The sequence below is a fragment of the Schistocerca serialis genome, chromosome 9 (genome assembly GCF_023864345.2).
Source record: "Schistocerca serialis cubense isolate TAMUIC-IGC-003099 chromosome 9, iqSchSeri2.2, whole genome shotgun sequence".
NCBI classification, from domain to species: Eukaryota; Metazoa; Arthropoda; class Insecta; order Orthoptera; family Acrididae; genus Schistocerca; species Schistocerca serialis.
Genome location: NC_064646.1, coordinates 70,820,671 through 70,839,884, shown reverse-complemented (window position 1 = coordinate 70,839,884; position 19,214 = coordinate 70,820,671). Strand labels below are relative to the sequence as shown.

The 19,214-nt window shown below is 38.6% G+C and overlaps 1 protein-coding gene across 1 annotated transcript in view; it reads left to right on the top strand.

Moving 5' to 3' along the window:
• LOC126419212 (nuclear pore complex protein Nup88) overlaps nt 1-11,164 on the top strand; it is a 545,842-nt gene extending 534,678 nt beyond the window's left edge. The window contains exons 12-15 of the mRNA XM_050086347.1: nt 3,384-3,530; nt 5,582-5,741; nt 6,032-6,120; nt 10,936-11,164. Of these exons, the coding sequence (XP_049942304.1) occupies nt 3,384-3,530; nt 5,582-5,741; nt 6,032-6,120; nt 10,936-10,999 (460 nt within the window). The 3' untranslated portion in view covers nt 11,000-11,164. The remainder of the gene's footprint in view (nt 1-3,383; nt 3,531-5,581; nt 5,742-6,031; nt 6,121-10,935) is intronic.
• Nucleotides 11,165-19,214: the final 8,050 nt, after the last annotated feature.

Below are 19,214 nucleotides of genomic sequence, written 5' to 3'. Positions count from 1 at the left end.
ACTATCAAAACAGGTGCTCTTAAGAAACTTTCACAAGTTGGCAAGCATGATAAGTACAGTTTTACATTTTGACAGTTCCAGCTCTGTTCTTAAGCTGTCAGCACACTTCAATGTACATCAAGCCCTTTAACAGTGCTGCCATTGTTTTCTACGTAATAATAATAAGTGTTTCATTGCCGTAATTTAATTATGTATTCATGAGTACAAATAAGTTCCACATTTGAACATAAGTGCTCTTAAAAGTGAACTTTTATGAAACCATGTTACTTCCATGAGAGATTTCTGCCATAGCAAATGACTGATATGAGTCATATGTTAGCCACACTGCAAACAGTGGGTGAAACCTTTCCACAGCAGCAAATCCCTCCTAACTTCATTTGTGTTTCTTCTACTGATCCCAAGGCTGTTTGTCTCAGGTTTGCAAGTGGATTGACCAAGCGTGGAAATTTATCTCGAATAAAACTATCTATCACACATTTTTTTTAAATGTTGTGTTTCTAACATGCTTGATACCACAAAGGATGATGCTCTCTATGAGGAGAATAGTGACAAGGAATCAAGTGGTGATGACTCAGAATCATCTGCTAATAATTAAAGAATATTCAGAAATTCCTACCACGAACTTCTAGAACTTGTAGAGGGGAACTCATGTCTAAAAACATAGAGCCATTTGAAAACATGTTTGCTAGGTAGGTATGCAACATGACATCAGTTACATTGGATCAGATGATGCCATTTGGTGTCTATCCTATCTCTCTGACCTAGTTTGAGCCTCTTTCATGTGTCTGTGAGTGTTAGAGCAACATGTTTCAGTACATATATGCAGAATACACTGACAAGATCCTTTGAAATGGCAAAGCTTACAATAACAGAAGAAATGCTCGTCGCCTTTATCAAGATCGTTCATCACAGCATCCAACAGCTTTGAGGAGGGGTACTTCACTGTCAGCAGGCTTGACTGAGGTGCTACAAGAAGACGCTGCATACCTGAATCAGAAGGTACCATACTGCATCACATTGAAGAGAGCCTGTCAGCAAGTCCAGAAGCAATTTCTTTGGCTATTAATGAGTGAAATTGTAAAACAAGTGATGTACTGGGTCACACCTAATCAGTTACTTGTAAAAGTGGTACGTTTCTGGACATGGCTTCCAAAAATATTATTTACACACATTGCTCTACAATTCCAAGAAGTTTGTACCAGGAATTTCTGAACACCCTAGATGCGTTTATGATAGTTCACTTTCCATTTCTAAGTTATTTTCTTTGTAGATATTTGATGGTATCCTGCCAGTCAATGAGCCTGTGCTACTACAAATGAGAAGTTATGATGTATGTTTCTTATGTGCATGTGTATGTGGTAGCTATTTACGTCTTTTTGTTTGTTATGTGTTGTAAATTTGCATTCATGTTTGCCACATTATTTGAGGTTTCTCTGTCAGTTTGGTCTACCGTAAGCCTGTTTGAGCATCTTCTCCGGGGATGGAGGGAGGGGGGATGTGCTCTTCTTGTTGGCTGATGTCCTTAGGAGGGAGGATTTGTACTGGCATTTCACCAAGCATATAAGAAATCTTGAAAAATACCAACTGTTTTTAAGCATGCGGCAGAGGGAGACTCGCATAATATTGCCACTCACCTTCTAACTGTATGTGGTTGCTAATTATGGCCACCTGTTTTCTAGGTGGCCGTGCCCTAACTTGTTTGTCGAACAACATGGATAGACATAGGAGACACGGCTGGGGAAAGATTTTCTGCATTATAACAAAACTTACAGTTCGCCGTTTGTACTGACCACTTGTGTTGGAAATGATTCTGTGTAGACAAATTATATTGTTTAGAATGTTAAAAAAAGGTAATCTAATAAAGCACACTGTTTGACATCTAACAAAAAACTATACAAATCAGTGTCTTGAATATGTAGTCTGCTCTTCACCAAATTTATATTCTCTAAATCAGTAGTGATCCTCTGTCAAGCCAAACTGCAACTTTCTTGGATGAAAACACTATATTTCATTAAAATAAAGAAATACATTGTATGACATTAATGTAATATGGGAAGACTGACATATGACTTACACATGTAGCGCTATCATCTGTAAAATTCTTAGTGGCCCCAGCTACCCTAGTTCTGCTCAGAATATTTTGAGAGATATCATGAATTCTAACTGCTGTCAGCATTTTTAATGTAACTGTAATAGGCTAAATATAAATCCCCCCCACGAAGTTTCATTTCTGAGGTTCAGCTTGCATTTGAGGTCTACTTACATTTGGGTAAATATGGTAGAGGTTATTGTTGACATATAGTTGCAGGATGAATTCCTCCTCCCTCTTCTATTTTTCTGCAAACTGAATTTGCCTTTAGCTGTCCATCGGGCACATCAGATCCTTAAGCATCATGTCTCCAACAACATTATTTTCCTATAATTCCGAACTGTATTGGTGTTTGACTAATAACTTTATAACTGCATAACACTGTAATCATCATGATCTCAATAGCACTTTAACACTTCTATTGCAATATTACTCCATAAAATTATAATTATCCCATCTCTTGCAAACACTAGAAATATTCTGAGCATTAGACTATTCTGTTATAGCAATGTTCTGTAATAAAATGTGTCATCCAGCCATAAGCATGTTACTTCATGAACTTCATGTAGACTACTATTTAACACTGATATTGTGTTTCATCTAGTCTCCGCATTATGCAATTTGCTGTTGACAATTTCCTGTTATACTTTGTATAGCAGGAACAGCAGAATCTATTCAGTTCACAATTCATCCCCCATTCATTCATCATGTTCATAGATCCCACCTTGAAGAAGATTCTCCGGTGATGTGGAATGAGTCAAGGCACACATCAACAAAGTGTTTGTCTGAAACTATTTAATGATTATTGTTACACTACTATAAACCATTTGAGCTAAATGTAACAGCTGAGTACAAGGCAGTCTCTGTATGGGAACCACATCCTTCACTACCATTCTAAAAAGTATTTGTAACTGTGCAGTACCTATTTTTAACAGAATTTTCCAAGAATTGAAGATGATCATTGACACTATAAGTTCTTTTTTTATCAGGAAACTACTTCTGTTCTACATATGAGTAACTAAGCTTCTTTTAACTTTATTATTACTATTGTTATTTACTAAACATGAATAAAAACTGTGGAATATTGTTGTAATGAAAATGGCAACCAGCCTTACTAATATGTATTTTCTGTTGGTTTTTTCCAAATGCTGACATATGCTACCTTGCTGTTAATAATAAGCCATTCACATTACCCTGTCCTTATAGATAATACAAAATTTAAACCTTATTCAGAAACATTATTATTATTAGTAGTAGTAAACAAAGATATTTCATAATACTTGTTTACATGCAGGGCACGAACACTGCGTTTGATGAAGGAAAGACAGTTAAAAGAACTTGAAAATCTTGAACAAGAAAAAACACAGCTAAAACAAGCTGCAGAACAGTTAGCTGAAAAGTATGAGGACACAAAGGACAAACAGGAGGAGCTCAGTAAAAGGTAAAATAAAAAAAAACCTTATATTCTGGACGAGTTAGTAATGATTTGGAATTAAATTGTAGCGTCAGTCTAATATGTTGTTGTTATTATTCTCAGTATTTCAACCAGCCTTGGTGATAACTGTTAAAACCAAAATGAAACATGGAAAATCCAGGATAGAATGTAAGAATGCAATGAAAAGAATAGTTGCTACTCACCATATAGCAGAGATGCTGGGTTGCAGAAAGACCCTTCTGCAGCTCAGTATTTCGGCTTTATGATGAGTAGCAACTGTCCTTTTCATTATATTGTTAAAACCTAAATGAAATTTACTTTGGTACCACCGTTGAGACAACCAAGTACTAAAGCTGAAAAGAATTCTCAAAATGACTAATTACTAGTGTCTGCTAAATAATGTAAATGTCGTGTGATGAGGGCCTCCTGTCGGGTAGACTGTTCGCCGAGTGCAAGTCTTTCAATTTGATGCCACTTTGGCGACTTGCGCGTCGATGGGGATGAAATGATGATGATTAGGACAACACAACACCCAGTCCCTGATCAGAGAAAATCTCCAACCAAGCTGGGAATTGAACCTGGGCCCTTAGGATTGACGTTCTGTCGTGCTGACCACTCAGCTACCGAGAGCAGACTAATGTCTGCTGATAATCGGGAATTGTCATAAAAAATTTTCTGACACATAAGCGAGGTACTGCAATAACACTGCGAATCTCCTACTTATGAAGGTATACCAAAGTGAAAAACTGACATCCTCTGAGTAGATTGAGCAGATTTACTTTAAGTGAAATAACTTTGTGTTACTTTAATAAATGGTGGGTCATACTCTAGCAATGTGGTAGTGTATTCTTATAGCTGGTGTTCTGCTTCCTGTTTACCACTTGATCTCTTAAATGCAGCACATTGTGAAGATTTTTCAATGCAGAGGGCCGGGCAAGGGAGGGGATGGGGGTTAGAGAAAGAGAGAGAGAGAAACCACTCATAAGTGGTCAGTGCCACTATGGTCATGAATGGGTGCATGGGTGTGAGTGTCTGTTACACATGTGGGAGAACTTGCATGAACTGGAAAAAGAGTGATGGCGTGAAAGCTAATAAAGTCTCTGTACTGTTGCATGGGTCTACGTATGTCACATCAGTCAATTGCAGGTTGTGCTGGTACTGTTGTGTTTGTAGCAGTAACAGTCCAACCGTGGTAACCATGTAAATCAGACTTCGTTTGTGAAGTGAACAAAGTACTGTATGCTGTAAAATATCAGGAAAATTCAGTCACCAGGATAGCAGGCCAATAGACCTGTATTATCCAAAAAATAAGACAAGTTTGTGGTTACAAAGCTCATTATCAATGATGCTCGTACATTGTACTATACACATTTTATGAGAAATACCCTTTTTGTTTTGTGATATTGGTGTGATGGCCTTAAGAGAGTAACAAGCTGCAGTCTGCTAAAAATGTGTGTCCAAGTTTTACAAAAATATTAATGCTTCTGGGAGGCAATAATAGAGTTGTTGTGTTGCAGGTGCAACACCATTCTCTCTCTCTCTCTCTCTCTCACCCCCTCTCACCCCTCCCCTTCCCCCTCCCCTTCCCTCTCCCCCACCTCCCATCCCCCCACTATCCCTCTCTCTCTCAAAAACATATAACAAACATCTTTGTAACATGCAAACACAAAGAAAAACATAATTAACTTCTACTCCCTCTTTTTCTACATAACTTAAAAAATAAAAAGCTTTTGACTTAAATTATGATTTCATTTGGGTGCTGAGGAAGTAACTGCATTTCTTGCTGGCAAAAATACGTGCAGATGACAAGCAAAACTCACTAAACATTATATGCATGTAAAAGTGTTACTGGTTCCTTACAAGGTTATGGCTGCATTTTCTTATTTTTGTTTATTATGATAAACTTCTGTCTTTCCAATCAGAAATTTATTTTGCACTTAGAACTGCCATATTTTCTCTTAACTAATAATTCATTATGTAACGCCCTGGATGTTCATGTGGAATGATAGTGTTACTAAATTTTTCTGTTATAAAAATAATTACTGTTCCATTTTCAGGGCAGAAAAGATTCTTCGTCAGGTTGTCCGATGTCAGCCTTTGGTGTCTGCTGCTGAGAAAAAATTAGAGAGACAACTTAAAGAAGTGGAAGAGAAACTCAAGGTTTACAAGAGAGCAATGAAGCAAGTAAAAGCAAAGGAAGCCTATCACAAAGAGCAGGTTGTTATTGTTAAGCTTTGTAAGCTTTTAAAAATCAAGATAAACTTATTTCTGGATGCTTTCATCAGTGGTCATGTACTCTCTAAAAAGTATAATTTATTGATGTGATGTAGTAAAGTTGTTCTCAGATCCCAGTACTTTGGATTTGTAGTCTGGCACATACGGACTGAGCCACATAGTTTATTAAAAGTGGACACTGTACAATAATTTCACAGATCTAATAGTAGCTGAGATTAATAGCACTAAAATGCATTTCATATGCATGCTTTAAAATATATTAATGATTTCAGGTGTTGCAGTGGCAAGCCCAGCTGAAGGAGAAGGAAATTCAACTAGGACCAGGCCGAATAAATAATCTGAAAGTAACTCTCAAGCAAATGTAAGTGTCATCCCTCTACGTGATATAAAATACAATTAACTGTAAATGAATCACAGCCTCCAGTGTGAATTGCTATTTGATAAACCAAAGAAGAAAACATGTTTATCTTTTTATTTCATCATTCTCCTTTTTTTCTAAAATTTGGTGGAATACTTTTTCCAAAACCAATTTCTTAGGTTGGACATAATGTATTAAGTTTTGGTATTTAGTAATGTTATTTTTTTTAAATTAAAACAGTCGTGATCGCATAAAAATAGACACATCTTCACTGGTCATCGGAGCTCAATTTGAAATGGACTGAAGACAGTTCTACACCAGCCAATGAGATTCCAGGTCATACACATGACTGGAGAAGCCCCTGCCAGTGGAGGGATACAAACCTGACTATCGCCTGTCATACAGCCCGAAAACCGGGAGTAATTGTCTATGGTGCCATTTCTTTTCATAGCAGGATCCACTTGGTTGTCATTCATGGCACTCTTACAGCACAGTGATAGGTCATTATTCCACACTCCATTTCATTGCCTTTCATGGCAAGTCATCCGAGTTTTACATTTCAGCAAGGCAATGTCCGCCCACACATGGCAAACCCTATCTTGGCCAGCAAGGTTGCCAGATCTCTCCAACTGAAAACAGTTGGAGCATTATGGGCAGGGCCCTCCAACCATCTCGGGATTTTGATGACCTGTTGCACCAGGTGGATAGAATTTGCACAATATCCCTCAGGAGGACATCCCATAACACTATCAATCCATTCCAAGCTGAATAACTACTTGCGTGGATCAACATGTTACTGACATGCTCAATTTGTGAAGTTCTTTCCTTGAATAAATCATCTAATTTTTCTGAAATTATAATGATTTGTTTGTCTGTACGTGTACAGATAAATTTCATTATACGCAGTAGGTGTGTTCCATGGATGACTACACATACCAAATTCATGTAAATCAATAGTTATTTTATGTGTAAAATATGGGGTTAGGGTATCATTTACTCCCTGTTAAGTGTAACATAAGAGTCATACCTTCAAGCAGGTGTTCGTCAGCCAGGCGAGGGGTAATGCAGTTCTGTAACACTTGTCATGCTGACGTGATTCTCATGTGGCATCACTGACACGTTGCTATCTAGGTCCATCTGTTTTCCAGTGTTTGCTCTCGTTTTTGGTTTCAGTAAAACCCCATTTCATTTCAGGCATGTGTCAATTTTTACATCTCGTCTTACATTGTTCCATGAATTAATGCATTTCCAAATGTTAACTGGCTTTTGGGTCACCCTGCTTGCACATAAATTCATGAATGTCATGTTATCATGTGAGGATTTCCAATTGACAGTTCTTCCTTACGACTTGCACTTGATTTTTCTACCAGCTCTCGTGAAAACATCTGGTGCAGGCAATGGCTGCTCCTGTTCTGCACTTGCTGCTTCGTTGTCCTCTTCTGAAACCAAAGGCTCGGCGAGACTCTCTGCTGTTTCTTTGGCCTCCACGTTTTAGGGTGATTTTGCAGACCGAGGAAGGAGTGTACCCTCTTCGGTGTAAGCAGGTTTAAGCCACCCAATTGAGACTGTCTCTTCTTTACCATCCTTATCGATTTTGAAGCTGTGGCTTCCTCTTGTGATTACCCTGTATGGTCCAGAGTAAGACGAAACAAGCGGCGGGTGCACCGTATCATCCCTAAGTCACACGTGGCACGTTGCTTGCAGGTCTTTATGTACAAACACTCTCCGTTCTCCGTGTCTGACAGGGTTAGTGGGTTTGATGTTTCTCATTCTAACGCTGAGTTGTCTCGCGAATTGCGTGCATAGCTCAGGGGCGAACGGCTGTGTAGATGTCGGAACGATAAATTCTCCAGGAACCCTCAATTGCTCGCCATAAACCAATTCTGCGGAAAAGCATTGTAAGTCCTCCTTCACGGCCGTTCTCAATCCGAGTAGGACCAGTGGTAGTGCTTTAGGCCATGAAGTGGAACTACACATTAATGCAGCTTTGAGCGTGCGGTGTAGTCGTTCCACCATTCCATTACTAGATGGATGATAGCTTGTGGTGCGTAGGTGGTTGCACCTGCACAGTAGTAAAAGTTCATTGAAAAGTTGGCTTTCAAACTGCCTTCCGCGATCTGTTGTTATGTTTTGCAGAACGCCAAACCTGGAGAACCATGAATGCAACAGTGCTTTTGCAACCGACTCCGCAGAAATGTCTTGTATTACAACTACTTCTGGCCACCTGGTAAAACGATCAATGATTGTGAGCAAATAGCGTTGTTCTGAAGAGCATGATAGCGGGCCCACAATGTCCACATGTATATGTGAAAATCTTGCAGATGGCGTCGGGAAGTCAGCAATAGGTGCAAAGATATGTCTGCTGATTTTATTACGCTGGCATGTTTATGAAGTAACAGCTTTTTCATGAGATGAGAAAACATTTTATTTCCTAAGCACAGATAAAAAACTAACAAGAATAAACAACTCGTAACCAAGCCGACTACGGCAAAGATAAATATCTATCAGCTGCAGCTTTCGCCCGCTGTTTTTGGCGCAGTGGATAAATGACGTCGCCACATCAGCCCCACTCCTTTTGAAACCGTGTGCACCAGGTATGTGGGGAAACTTGCACTTGATTTTTCTACCAGCTCTCGTGAAAACATCTGGTGCAGGAAATGGCTGCTCCTGTTCTGCACTTGCTGCTTCGTTGTCCTCTTCTGAAACCAAGGGCTCGGCGAGACTCTACTGTTTCTTTGGCCTCCATGGGAATCTGGGAAAATGCTTTGGCGCAATCAATCACACTAAATATTTTGGCATTGCTAATCGTACTGTTAAAATCAGTCACATTGGGTACTGGGTAGCGGTCGGGAATTGTGCAGGCATTGAGCGCCCTGTAGTCTCCACATACTCTCCATGAATTGTCTTTTTTACGGAACATGTGAATTGGAGATGCCCATGAACTATCAGACCTACTTACAATACCTGTTTTTAGAAGTCTGTCGAGCTCAGCTCGCACCGCGAGCAGCTTCTCTGGAGGCAGATGCTGCGGGCGGAAAGCAACGGGTTGACCTTGTGTCGTGCTGATGTGGTGTTGAGTATTGTGTCTGCATTTCCTGGTTGCGTTGACGGGTTCAGTAAGTGCTGGAAAGTCTTGAAGCAGTTTACGAAAAAGTGATTCCTCCGACAGTGCTCTGATATTACCTACAGTATACGAATCGTTACGACTGTCGGGTGTCTTCTTGCGTGACGCACACGTGTGCGCCCCGCTTTGTTGCGGGTACGACATCATATTAATTTTATTATACAAAGAGCACGTGTGAAAGAAAGACAGTACGAAGAATGAAAATCAGAAATTTTTAATGTGACTGAAGTTTCATCAGTGACATCAATATATAAAACACACTCAGTTTACTTGTTATGTCAAATCTGGGTGAAATCTCAAGCTTTCAGTGAAATCTTCCATCACCTTCACAGTCTCACCATCAGTGCAGACGGGATGTAATGATGATGTACGCTGACCAATCAGAAGCCATCTTTGGGCTACATATGGTCACAGCAACATAAGCTGTGAGAGTCTTTTGTTCCTATTTCCCTGCCACCACCTCAGCCGAGCTCACTGCAGTGTTAAAGTTAAGCACCCTTGTTAACATGTGATAATTGTGTGTGTGTGTGTGTGTGTGTGTGTGTGTGTGTGTGTGTGTGTGTGTGGTTTTTTTCCACAACATCTGAAAAAAGTCATTGTCTAGAAGTTAAGCAGTTTATCATTCATTCTATGCACCTCTCTCTCTTTTCTATTAAGAGTGAGTGTGTGTTTAAAAATGTTCATTTCATCCCTATTATCATGAAAGGAGTGTCTGGTGCTGCAGTCCACATTCTTCAGACAAGATAGGTCCCATGGAAATTCACTATATGATGTAATTACATCTCAGTAGTTTACGGAAAGAAACCAGCAACTCCCACATTAATTTCCCACACTCCTCTGCTTGTGAAGTATTTGCTGGAGGAAAGTTGCCAGCATCACTTAGACACCCAAGGCAACATTAAATAGTTTCACCTCCAGAAAGCTTTGTGTGCACGAAAATAATTATAATTGCCCTATGCACTCATCAAACACTGGTGTCACATGTCTGCCAGTCCCTCTAGGCCACCACAACTAACAGCTGCCAAAGCAATCTCATTGTTTTTACATCTAATGCGTATCATCTTATGTTTCATTTCAGAACATACCCCTGTAGCTGCTCTATAATATATACGTAGAGACAGACGAGGTTATTACAGCTTGATGTGATTCACCTTTCATTGAGTCGAGTGGTAGGAGACAACTGCTAGCCAAGCATAGTTCTTGCTTGAGAGCCAGGTGTCTGCTGTGTTGCCTGTGTCGTGCACAAATGCAGATCCTTGTCAAGCTTGGCTGGCTGCACACTAACAACACTGCTTCCTGCTATAGCAGTCTGTCTGTCAAAAAGTTATTTTATTCCAAGCAGAAATGTGTGACCTATTTTGTAGCTGACTCCCTTTTTCCCTTCCTTTATTCAGAAGACAGCGAAGTTACTGTTACTGATAAGTGTAAAATTTGACCATATCATTAGCTTAATGAACAAATACAAAAAAATGTAAATCAATAAAAGAGTGAGCTTTAGCCTGATTTTCAAGTAATTGTACTAGAAAAATAATAGATTGTTCAGTGTATTAGCTTTTCATTATTAATTAATTACCTTCAGATACTATATAACGCAGCTCAATTACCTTTCTTTGACAATGTTTTTGTGTGAGCAGATGGAATTTATTATTATACTATCTGAGTTTGGCTCATTGGACACTTTGTTTTCATTACAGGGAAGATAGCATTGGAGAACTAGTCAAGACAATTAATTTTATCAAGAAGGAATTGAATACATGATTGCTAGTTTTTACTGTTAATGAAATTTCTGTGGTGTGCAAAGAATTGCTGTGAAAATATTTATTTTAGTACTAATAGTATGTTGTGTGGTTGAAAGCATTACTAAAGTGCAACGTATTTCCTATTTTGTATGGCACACTGATTTTGTACCAATTGTATTAAATTATTTTTCTAAGAAATAAAATGCAGTTGTTTTGTATTGTGAAAGCAAATGTTCTTGGCTGCTTCTTTTCTCAGACACAGTGAAATGTCGACAAATATTTTCAAAGTGTCTTGCAAATGAGTCACATTGTACCTTGCTTTTTTTCTGTATTACAGGTATACCATCTTCTGTATTCATTTTTTCCTTTCTATCCTGTTCAGTAAATTACACAAAGACATGATAATACATTCTCACATAACTCAGATAACTCCCTAATAGCCATATCGAAGTGATAAAGTCTGAATTTGTAAAAGGAAGAATGCTGTCATGGAGTAAAAACTTAAATATTAATCTGAGACATTGAATGGCTGGATATTCTGTTCAGGCCATATTTTTGTACAGAGTGGCGACATGTGCCTTCAAAATAAATTTCTTGGCTTCTATTTAAATGTGCTCCACTGCAGAATGTTCATTTTCCTTGGACTGATCATCTTGCCAATAAGGACTCCTTTGACCATCAAGAATGGCAAGAGAATTAATTTCAGTGGTAAAATGTACATCTTGGCCATGTAATACTATTCTTATCTGAGACATAAGTTACAGGTAACTGTCATGACATGATAATTTAAATTCTACGACAGAAGTTAAAACAACCTCTTCAGGGTTGCCAAATACAGTTTGGTCCAAAGGTATAAAAAAGAGTATCTTTGCAAATGATTTTCAATTTTGCACTGATAATGCAGAAATGGTGGTCTTTGTCAGTGATGCTGGTGTCATATCAAACCCAATAGAGGTGCAACAACAGAAGGAACATCAGATTTAATACAAGCATTCAGAGGAATTACTTTATGTAAAACTGCATATTCACAATGCATGGATTTGCATTTTGACCAGTAGTTGAATTGGAGATTATGTATTATAGATCTGAAATGCTCAAGTTCAATGACATATTCTCTGTGCATGATTGTTTATTTTTCTATTAAAAGTATCTGAAAGTGGGCTTTCTTTGCATTCTCCTTTACCATACTAAGACAGAAAAAAATTTCCGCAGCACTTCTGCATTAGACTCGAAGTATTCCTTACAAGGAAATGTTGTGCAAAGATATCATCTAGAGTCCACCCTAAAACCTCATATAAACAGCTACTTAAACAAAAAAATCTAGCAGAGGTTGAAAATACCACTTCAGTTGTAAATTCCTACAACAGGATTGTTTGTTGTAAAAAAATCTAACCTAACAACAACAGCCTGACAATACATTTAAAAAATATAAAATTGTGAAACTGGATTGCTGACCAGCACTTATCTTTAGGAGAAATGCCATTACAATCAATAGACATATGTAAAAGGGCATACACTATCCTAGTTTTTGAAACTAATAGTTCCATGTCCTTCCTCAGGAAAGAGAGAGGATAGATTGAGGAAGACGTAAAAGGAAGGGCTGGTCACCCAGACCTCAAAAATGAGAAGTTCCCACCTGTTGTCAGGAGAAGGACAGGCTTTCTCCTCCCTGAGGAAGGAACTATTTATTCTGAAAGCTAGGATAGGATATGTACTTTTACGTGTGTCTGTTGGCTGTATTGATACTTCGCCTGAAGGCAAGTACTTACCAGAAATTGTGTCTTATAAGTTCATAGTTTTCTGAAAAACTTTTATCTTTGAAATAACTGACAGCACATTTGCTCTTCTATGAAATTTGTTGTGATGAATCAGTCACAGTTTGAAAATAATGGTAGCATTCACAAATATAACATTAGGACAAAAAGTGATCTCCACTATTGACAAGCAAAACTTACTGTTGCCCAGAAAGGAGCAAATTATCCAGCCACAAAGAATTTGACTATCTCCTTTATGAATTAGAGATGCTGGTTAGACAGTGAAAACAATTTTAAAAATTAGTTGCAATCATTTCTGGTAGACAACTCGTCCTCCTCCTCCTCCTCCTGCTGATATCAGTTTCTGAATAACTAATACCTGTGTGTCATTAGATTACGTTTATAAAATTTTATTATAGCTCAAGACTAAACAAAAAATCCAAGATTTTAAATTATCAACAGCTAACTATATTTCGCTGACAAAATGTGTAATGTTTGTAAACCCACGAATGCGCTTCAAACCATAGTGAGTTGTTGCTAATAAGCTCATGCATAACATCATAACTAAACTGAGCTAAACCAAATTAAGCAGCAGCTAATATTTCACAGTGCAGTTTCATCAATAAGTCTGATGGAAACAGCTATTTTGTTTAATGGAAATTTGTGCCATTTGATTCTCACTATCTATTGCTGCAAAGGAAGTAAGTCTACAGAATGTGAAATGATCTATTACACATTTTGGTGTACTGTTATTACACAGAAGTGGTGCAAAATAGGTAACCTCTTACATGTTCCAATGATGGCATGTTGTTAAAGTGCTTTTGCTTGCAATGATTCAATAAAAAATATCATCGTATTACATGTATCAAGAGCAACAACATACCAGGTGATGAAGGGATACTTATTCCTAAAATACATCAGCAGCAGAGGGCAATAATGGTTGAAAACAAATTTTTCATTATTTCTGAATATGGGAGAAGATGGCAGCAATGAACTGTGCGCATAATGCAACTCAAGTGGCATTAGAATGTGTTCATGCTTCCGCCAACTTTATAATCACAGACCAAAGGGAGCTGCACAGACTTGAACATCAATGTTGGGGTGTCATTTCCCAAAATCATGATCACCACCAAGAGTCTGTTAAGTTTTGTCATAGTGTAAATGATACCGAGACCATTCAGCATGAATCAAGGGTGGTTGGAAGAGGACTGCCAACTTTGTCCTGTTACACACGAAGAGGGGCTCTAATTGGGTGAGTCTCTGCTTCCTTTTATTTATTTCTCTTGGTTTTACAGGTGCTATGCTATCAAGAATCATGCAGATATTTTAGATGAGACAATATATGAAAGTAAGGATTGCCCTCTTGCCTGCAAATGAATAGTCCACAAGGAGCAGAACTGAATACATACCGACACCCAGGTTGATATCATTTTCTTAGACTTCCAGAAGATGTCTGACACAATGCAGTAGGTTTGTCTAAAGATCAGCGTACAAGCATACAGAATACAGGACCAGCTTTGTAACTGGATTTAGGAGTTCCTGGCAAATGGAACACAGCCTATCATTCGCAACAGAGAGAAATTGTTAGGCATAGAATTAGATTTTGGGATGCCCCTAGAGAGTGTTACGGAACCATTACTCTTCACATTACACAGAGGGATCCAAAAAAATGTATCCACTGTTTAAAAGTCCATAACTTGCAAACTAATTGACAGAGTTGTCTCATTTTTGGTGAAACTGGTGTAGCTTAAAATCCAACTTGAAGATATCACTGTAGTTGTTCAAAATGGTCACGATTAACATCCACACACAAACGATGCTGCCAAACTGCAGCACAAACTACTGGCTGCAACGTGTTCAGTTGCATATTTGCACATGAATGTACGATGGATTCTTGAAGTTCATCCAATGTGCATGATTTTTATTGATAAATGATGTCCTTTAGTGTTCCCTACAGGTAAAAGTCCAGAGGAGTTAGGTCTGGGGAACGTGGTGGATACTCCACAGCACCTCTATGGCCTATCCATCTTCCTGGTAGATTTTCGTCGAGATACGCCCTAACACGATTTTGGTAGTGGACTGGGGCACCATCTTGTTGAAAGAAAACTCTTCCATCTCCATACAAGTCTCGGATGGCAGGTAAAGTGTAATGTCTGAAGCTTCTGAAGGTACACCTCACTGGTGATGCCGTCAAAGAAGAATGGCCCAGTCAAGCCCCAGTAAGACAACCCACAACTCACATTTACTCCTGGCAAATTCACGGCTTTGTCTACATGGATGTTCAGATTTTTGGTGGTGCAGTAGATGCAATTGTGGCGATTTACTGTACCATTGAGTTTGAATTGTGCCTTATCAGACCACACAATCATCTCTGCAAACTCTTCATCGTTGCGCACCATGTTAGTAAACCACTCGCAGTACTCCATTCTACAATCTGGGTCATCCTTGTTCATTGCTTGTAGCAATCGTAGGATGTAGCACTTCCACTTTGCTGTCTTCAAAATTCGCCGAACACTTGAGCGACTCACTCCAGTTTCACAGGCACACTGTCTCACAGACTTCTGTGGTGAGCGAGTGAATTGTTGTAATACACGATGGGAGTTAGCTGGATATGTTACTGTTACAGGTTGTCCAGATCGTTGTTTGTGTACATCTTTAACACAGCCCTCGGCTTCAAATTTGTCTCGAATGCGACGAATTGTTAAACGTATCAGTGGCTCTGTTTTATACTCATTTCGCTATTGCTGTTGTACCTCATTAACGTTTTCGTACTTAAAATATCACTTCAAAACTGACTTCCTTTCATCGAATGTAAGCCTTGCGCCAGCCATGTTTACTCAGGTAACTAAGTGCAACTAAGAACAAAACATTGACTATCTGGTGACTGTCATCTGACAAAACAAAACAACAAAATACAACACTTGTGTGGCGATTGCCAGAACTACAAACTATTACACTACCAAAGATGAGACAACTCCGTCAGTTAGTTTGCCAGTTATGGACTTTTAAACAGTGGATACATTTTTTTGGACTCCTCTGTACATAAATGATGATGTGCATAACATTCGAAGCTGCATGGCACTTTATGGATGATGCTGCCGGATATGGAAACACTATGACAAAATGCAGGAGGACTTGTTGAGGATTGACACTTGGTACAGGGATTGGTAATTAACCCAGTGTAAACAAATGTAACATATTGACCATTAATAGGTGGGGGTAAAACAAAGAAACAGTACTTTATGATTTCCATATAGTTGTTGGAAACCATTGCATGCATTAAATATGTGGGAGTACAGAGTGATTTAAAGTAGAGTCACCATATAACACTAATCATGGAAAAGGCAGACTACAATATAGATGATATGTGACACAGTGTGGTTTACTGTTAAAATTTCAAAAGCGTATGTTCCTAGAAGGATCAACCAACTTCCTCCTAAGTATATCTTGAGATGGTGTCCTGCCAACTGTCAGTCTTCCTGCACACCATTCACAACTGGAACAAGAAAGGGGGGTGGGGGGAGGATTAACCAAGCACTCTCTGACACATGGCATAAGTTCATAAGGTGACTGGGAGAGTAAAAATGCAGATGTATGTTGAAGCAGAGACTCACTCACAAATGGTGTCAGCTCACTAACTACTGCTCCTCTTCTATCTTTAGTGTATATACATGCAAATATAAACATGTAAATGCTCATCTGCACTGGTGTGGTAACACTGGGTGTGGAGAGGGCAAAATGGAGTGTACAATGTTGGGATGCAGAGGAATGGGCTAAAAAATGTCCAGAGAGGAAATGATGATGGCAAGGGAATGGAAAGAGGGTGGCTGAAAATAGGACTGTTAAAGGCTCAGTCTGGGGGGGGGGGGGGGGGGGTTGCAGGATGGTAGGATATGTTAAGGATGTCTGAAAGATAGTTCACACCCATTCCATTCAAAGGAGCTGATGCTGGGTGGAGGGGGATCCAAATGGCATGGGTGCTGAAATATCTGTTGAACTTGTAGATGTTATGTGCAACGTGTGGAACTATGGAGTGGTTGAGTTTGTGGTTAGCCACAAATTGGTGGCGGCCTTTCATGAGAGTGGAAATCTGGTTAGCTGTAACATCCATATAAACATCTCTACAGTAGCTATAGCACAGCTGGTGGATGACTTGTCTGCTTTCACATGTCACCTTGCCCCTGCTGGGCTATAAACTTACTTTGAGGACACTTGGTGCCCAAGATTTGGAACAGGAGTGAATATAAGAATCCACTAGGATATTGTATAATTTGGATAAATGGTGTAATACCACTTTGGGAGTGGAGACAATATCTTGTGTGGGTATTCCTCAATAATAGGCATGACAAGAATTTGTGAAAGCTGTGGGGAATGTGAGCCACAATCAGTGGCTGGATAGTAGTGGAAACAGGAAATCTGTTTATGTGCTGCTGGACAGTGTGTTGTCATCACTAACAGTTGTACCAAGATTGTCAACAATTTAGATAACTCCTGTTTTTCACTGCAGATGCAGTATCCATGGGTGCCAGGCTAATATGATGAAGGTATTTTTTGAAATGGGAAGGGTTTCAGTTATCGGAATGGATATTATGGTGAGATGTTGCTGTCTAACAGGGGTGATTTCTATGAATTCTCTCGGTACACAGTATAGTCTGTTACTAAACTTGTGAACAAGCAGTCACATGACAAGGTGCTTCTACAAGCTGTTTCACAATGTTGCACTGGCCCTTCTGTGACATGCACTTTAAATTAGCAGTGGCACAATGTGCAGATACATATGGGCAGCATTTGTTTTTAAATAAGTGAGTCAATACTATATGGCATGTAGAAGACAGTTCCCTTCTTATGAAACACAGTGTTGTAAAGTAAATTACATTAATGTAGAATTGAAAGTCATCCATCAGGATTCATACGTCTACTGTAAATATGGAACAGAATGAGTGTTCATCTGAACACAAGTTCATGTACCATCTCCTTTTAAACTGATGGATATATTTCAATAGGATTTTCAACAAAATAATCTGTAGAATTAAAGGCTTATTCCTTTGTTGTGTTTCCTCTAAGAGGTAAAAGTTTCCTTTGATGAGCTGCACTGTGTTGAAATGCAATAATTCTTTCTATACGAAGAGTGTTAAAAACATGGAAAAATGGTAATTTCACATACTGCGTTAGTCCAATTTGCACAACTTTTTGTCACTGAGTTAGTAAATAAGTTTTAAAAGTATTTGTTCAAAATTAGGCATATCAGATATTTAGTCTTATTGTCACTATCAGAAGGTTTACACGTGTTTTGGTAGTTTCAATGATTATTTATTTTATATAGAAATGGATCATAGAATTTGTATTAAATTTTGCGATAAGAAGGGAATATAGTTTATCAAAGTTTTAGAACTGTTACATATTGCTTTTTCTGAGTCTGTTATGAATAAATGGCTTATGAGTGGTTTAAGCATTACAAAGGAGGTCATGAAGACATTGGAGGTGACAAGCCCCATGGACACTCCAGCATATGAGCCAATGAAATTGTGGAAAAAGGTAAAGAAATGATTATGATCGATCACCAAATTACATTCAGGGAAGTGGCTGATGATGTTTGCATATCAGCTTGTGAAGAAGCAAGCTGGAATAATTTTAATTTCCCTCTTGTTTTACCATCTGCCTCCTTAGAAGTCATGAGGCTTTTTGAAAGTTAAACAATAGTGCATTGGTCAAATAACTGTGTAATATTGGGGGTTGTGAAAAGTTAAAGTAAAAGACAGTGAAACGCAAGCATGCCTCTGTTGGCTACATCATTTAAAGCAATCTGTGTTGTACTTCCACAACCCATTTTTCAGCCAGTGTAGCAACGCAGTACGTCAACACCAAGGACAACAAACGAAGAAATAAATAAAGCATGCGAGCACTGCATCAAGCTGCCTTGTGCCATGAAATTGGTTCAGATGTTTTGGGTAAATTTTGCATCAAAATTGTTGAATTTATGACAAAAACAGAGATTAATACAAGTTGCTCAGGAGTCACCAGATGAAATCAAGAACAATGCAGAACTACTAAATTGGATCATAACAGATGATGAAACGTGAGTTTATGGATATGATGTTGAAAATAGAGCTCAATCGACCCAGTGGAAGTATTTTGGATTGTTAACGCTGAAAAATGTTTGAAAAGTGCAGTCAAATGAGAAGCTTATCCTCATTGTGTTCTTCAATTTGAAAAGTATAGTGCACCAAGAGCTCTTGCCACAAGGTAAAATGATCCACCCAAGTTTCATAGTTACAAAAAAAAAAAAAAAAAACTGTCTTTCTCCCTCAATTTCCTTATTTGTATCAACTGTTTGCGTTGCCAGTCAGTTACATCAGTTCTGTCATAGATGTTGTCCTCATTAATCCTATTCCATACAGAGTCTTGTGCAAAACACCCTTGTGCTGAGGAAAATGTATTTTTTATTTTACTGAAATAAGTAATTTGCAGAATATCACCACT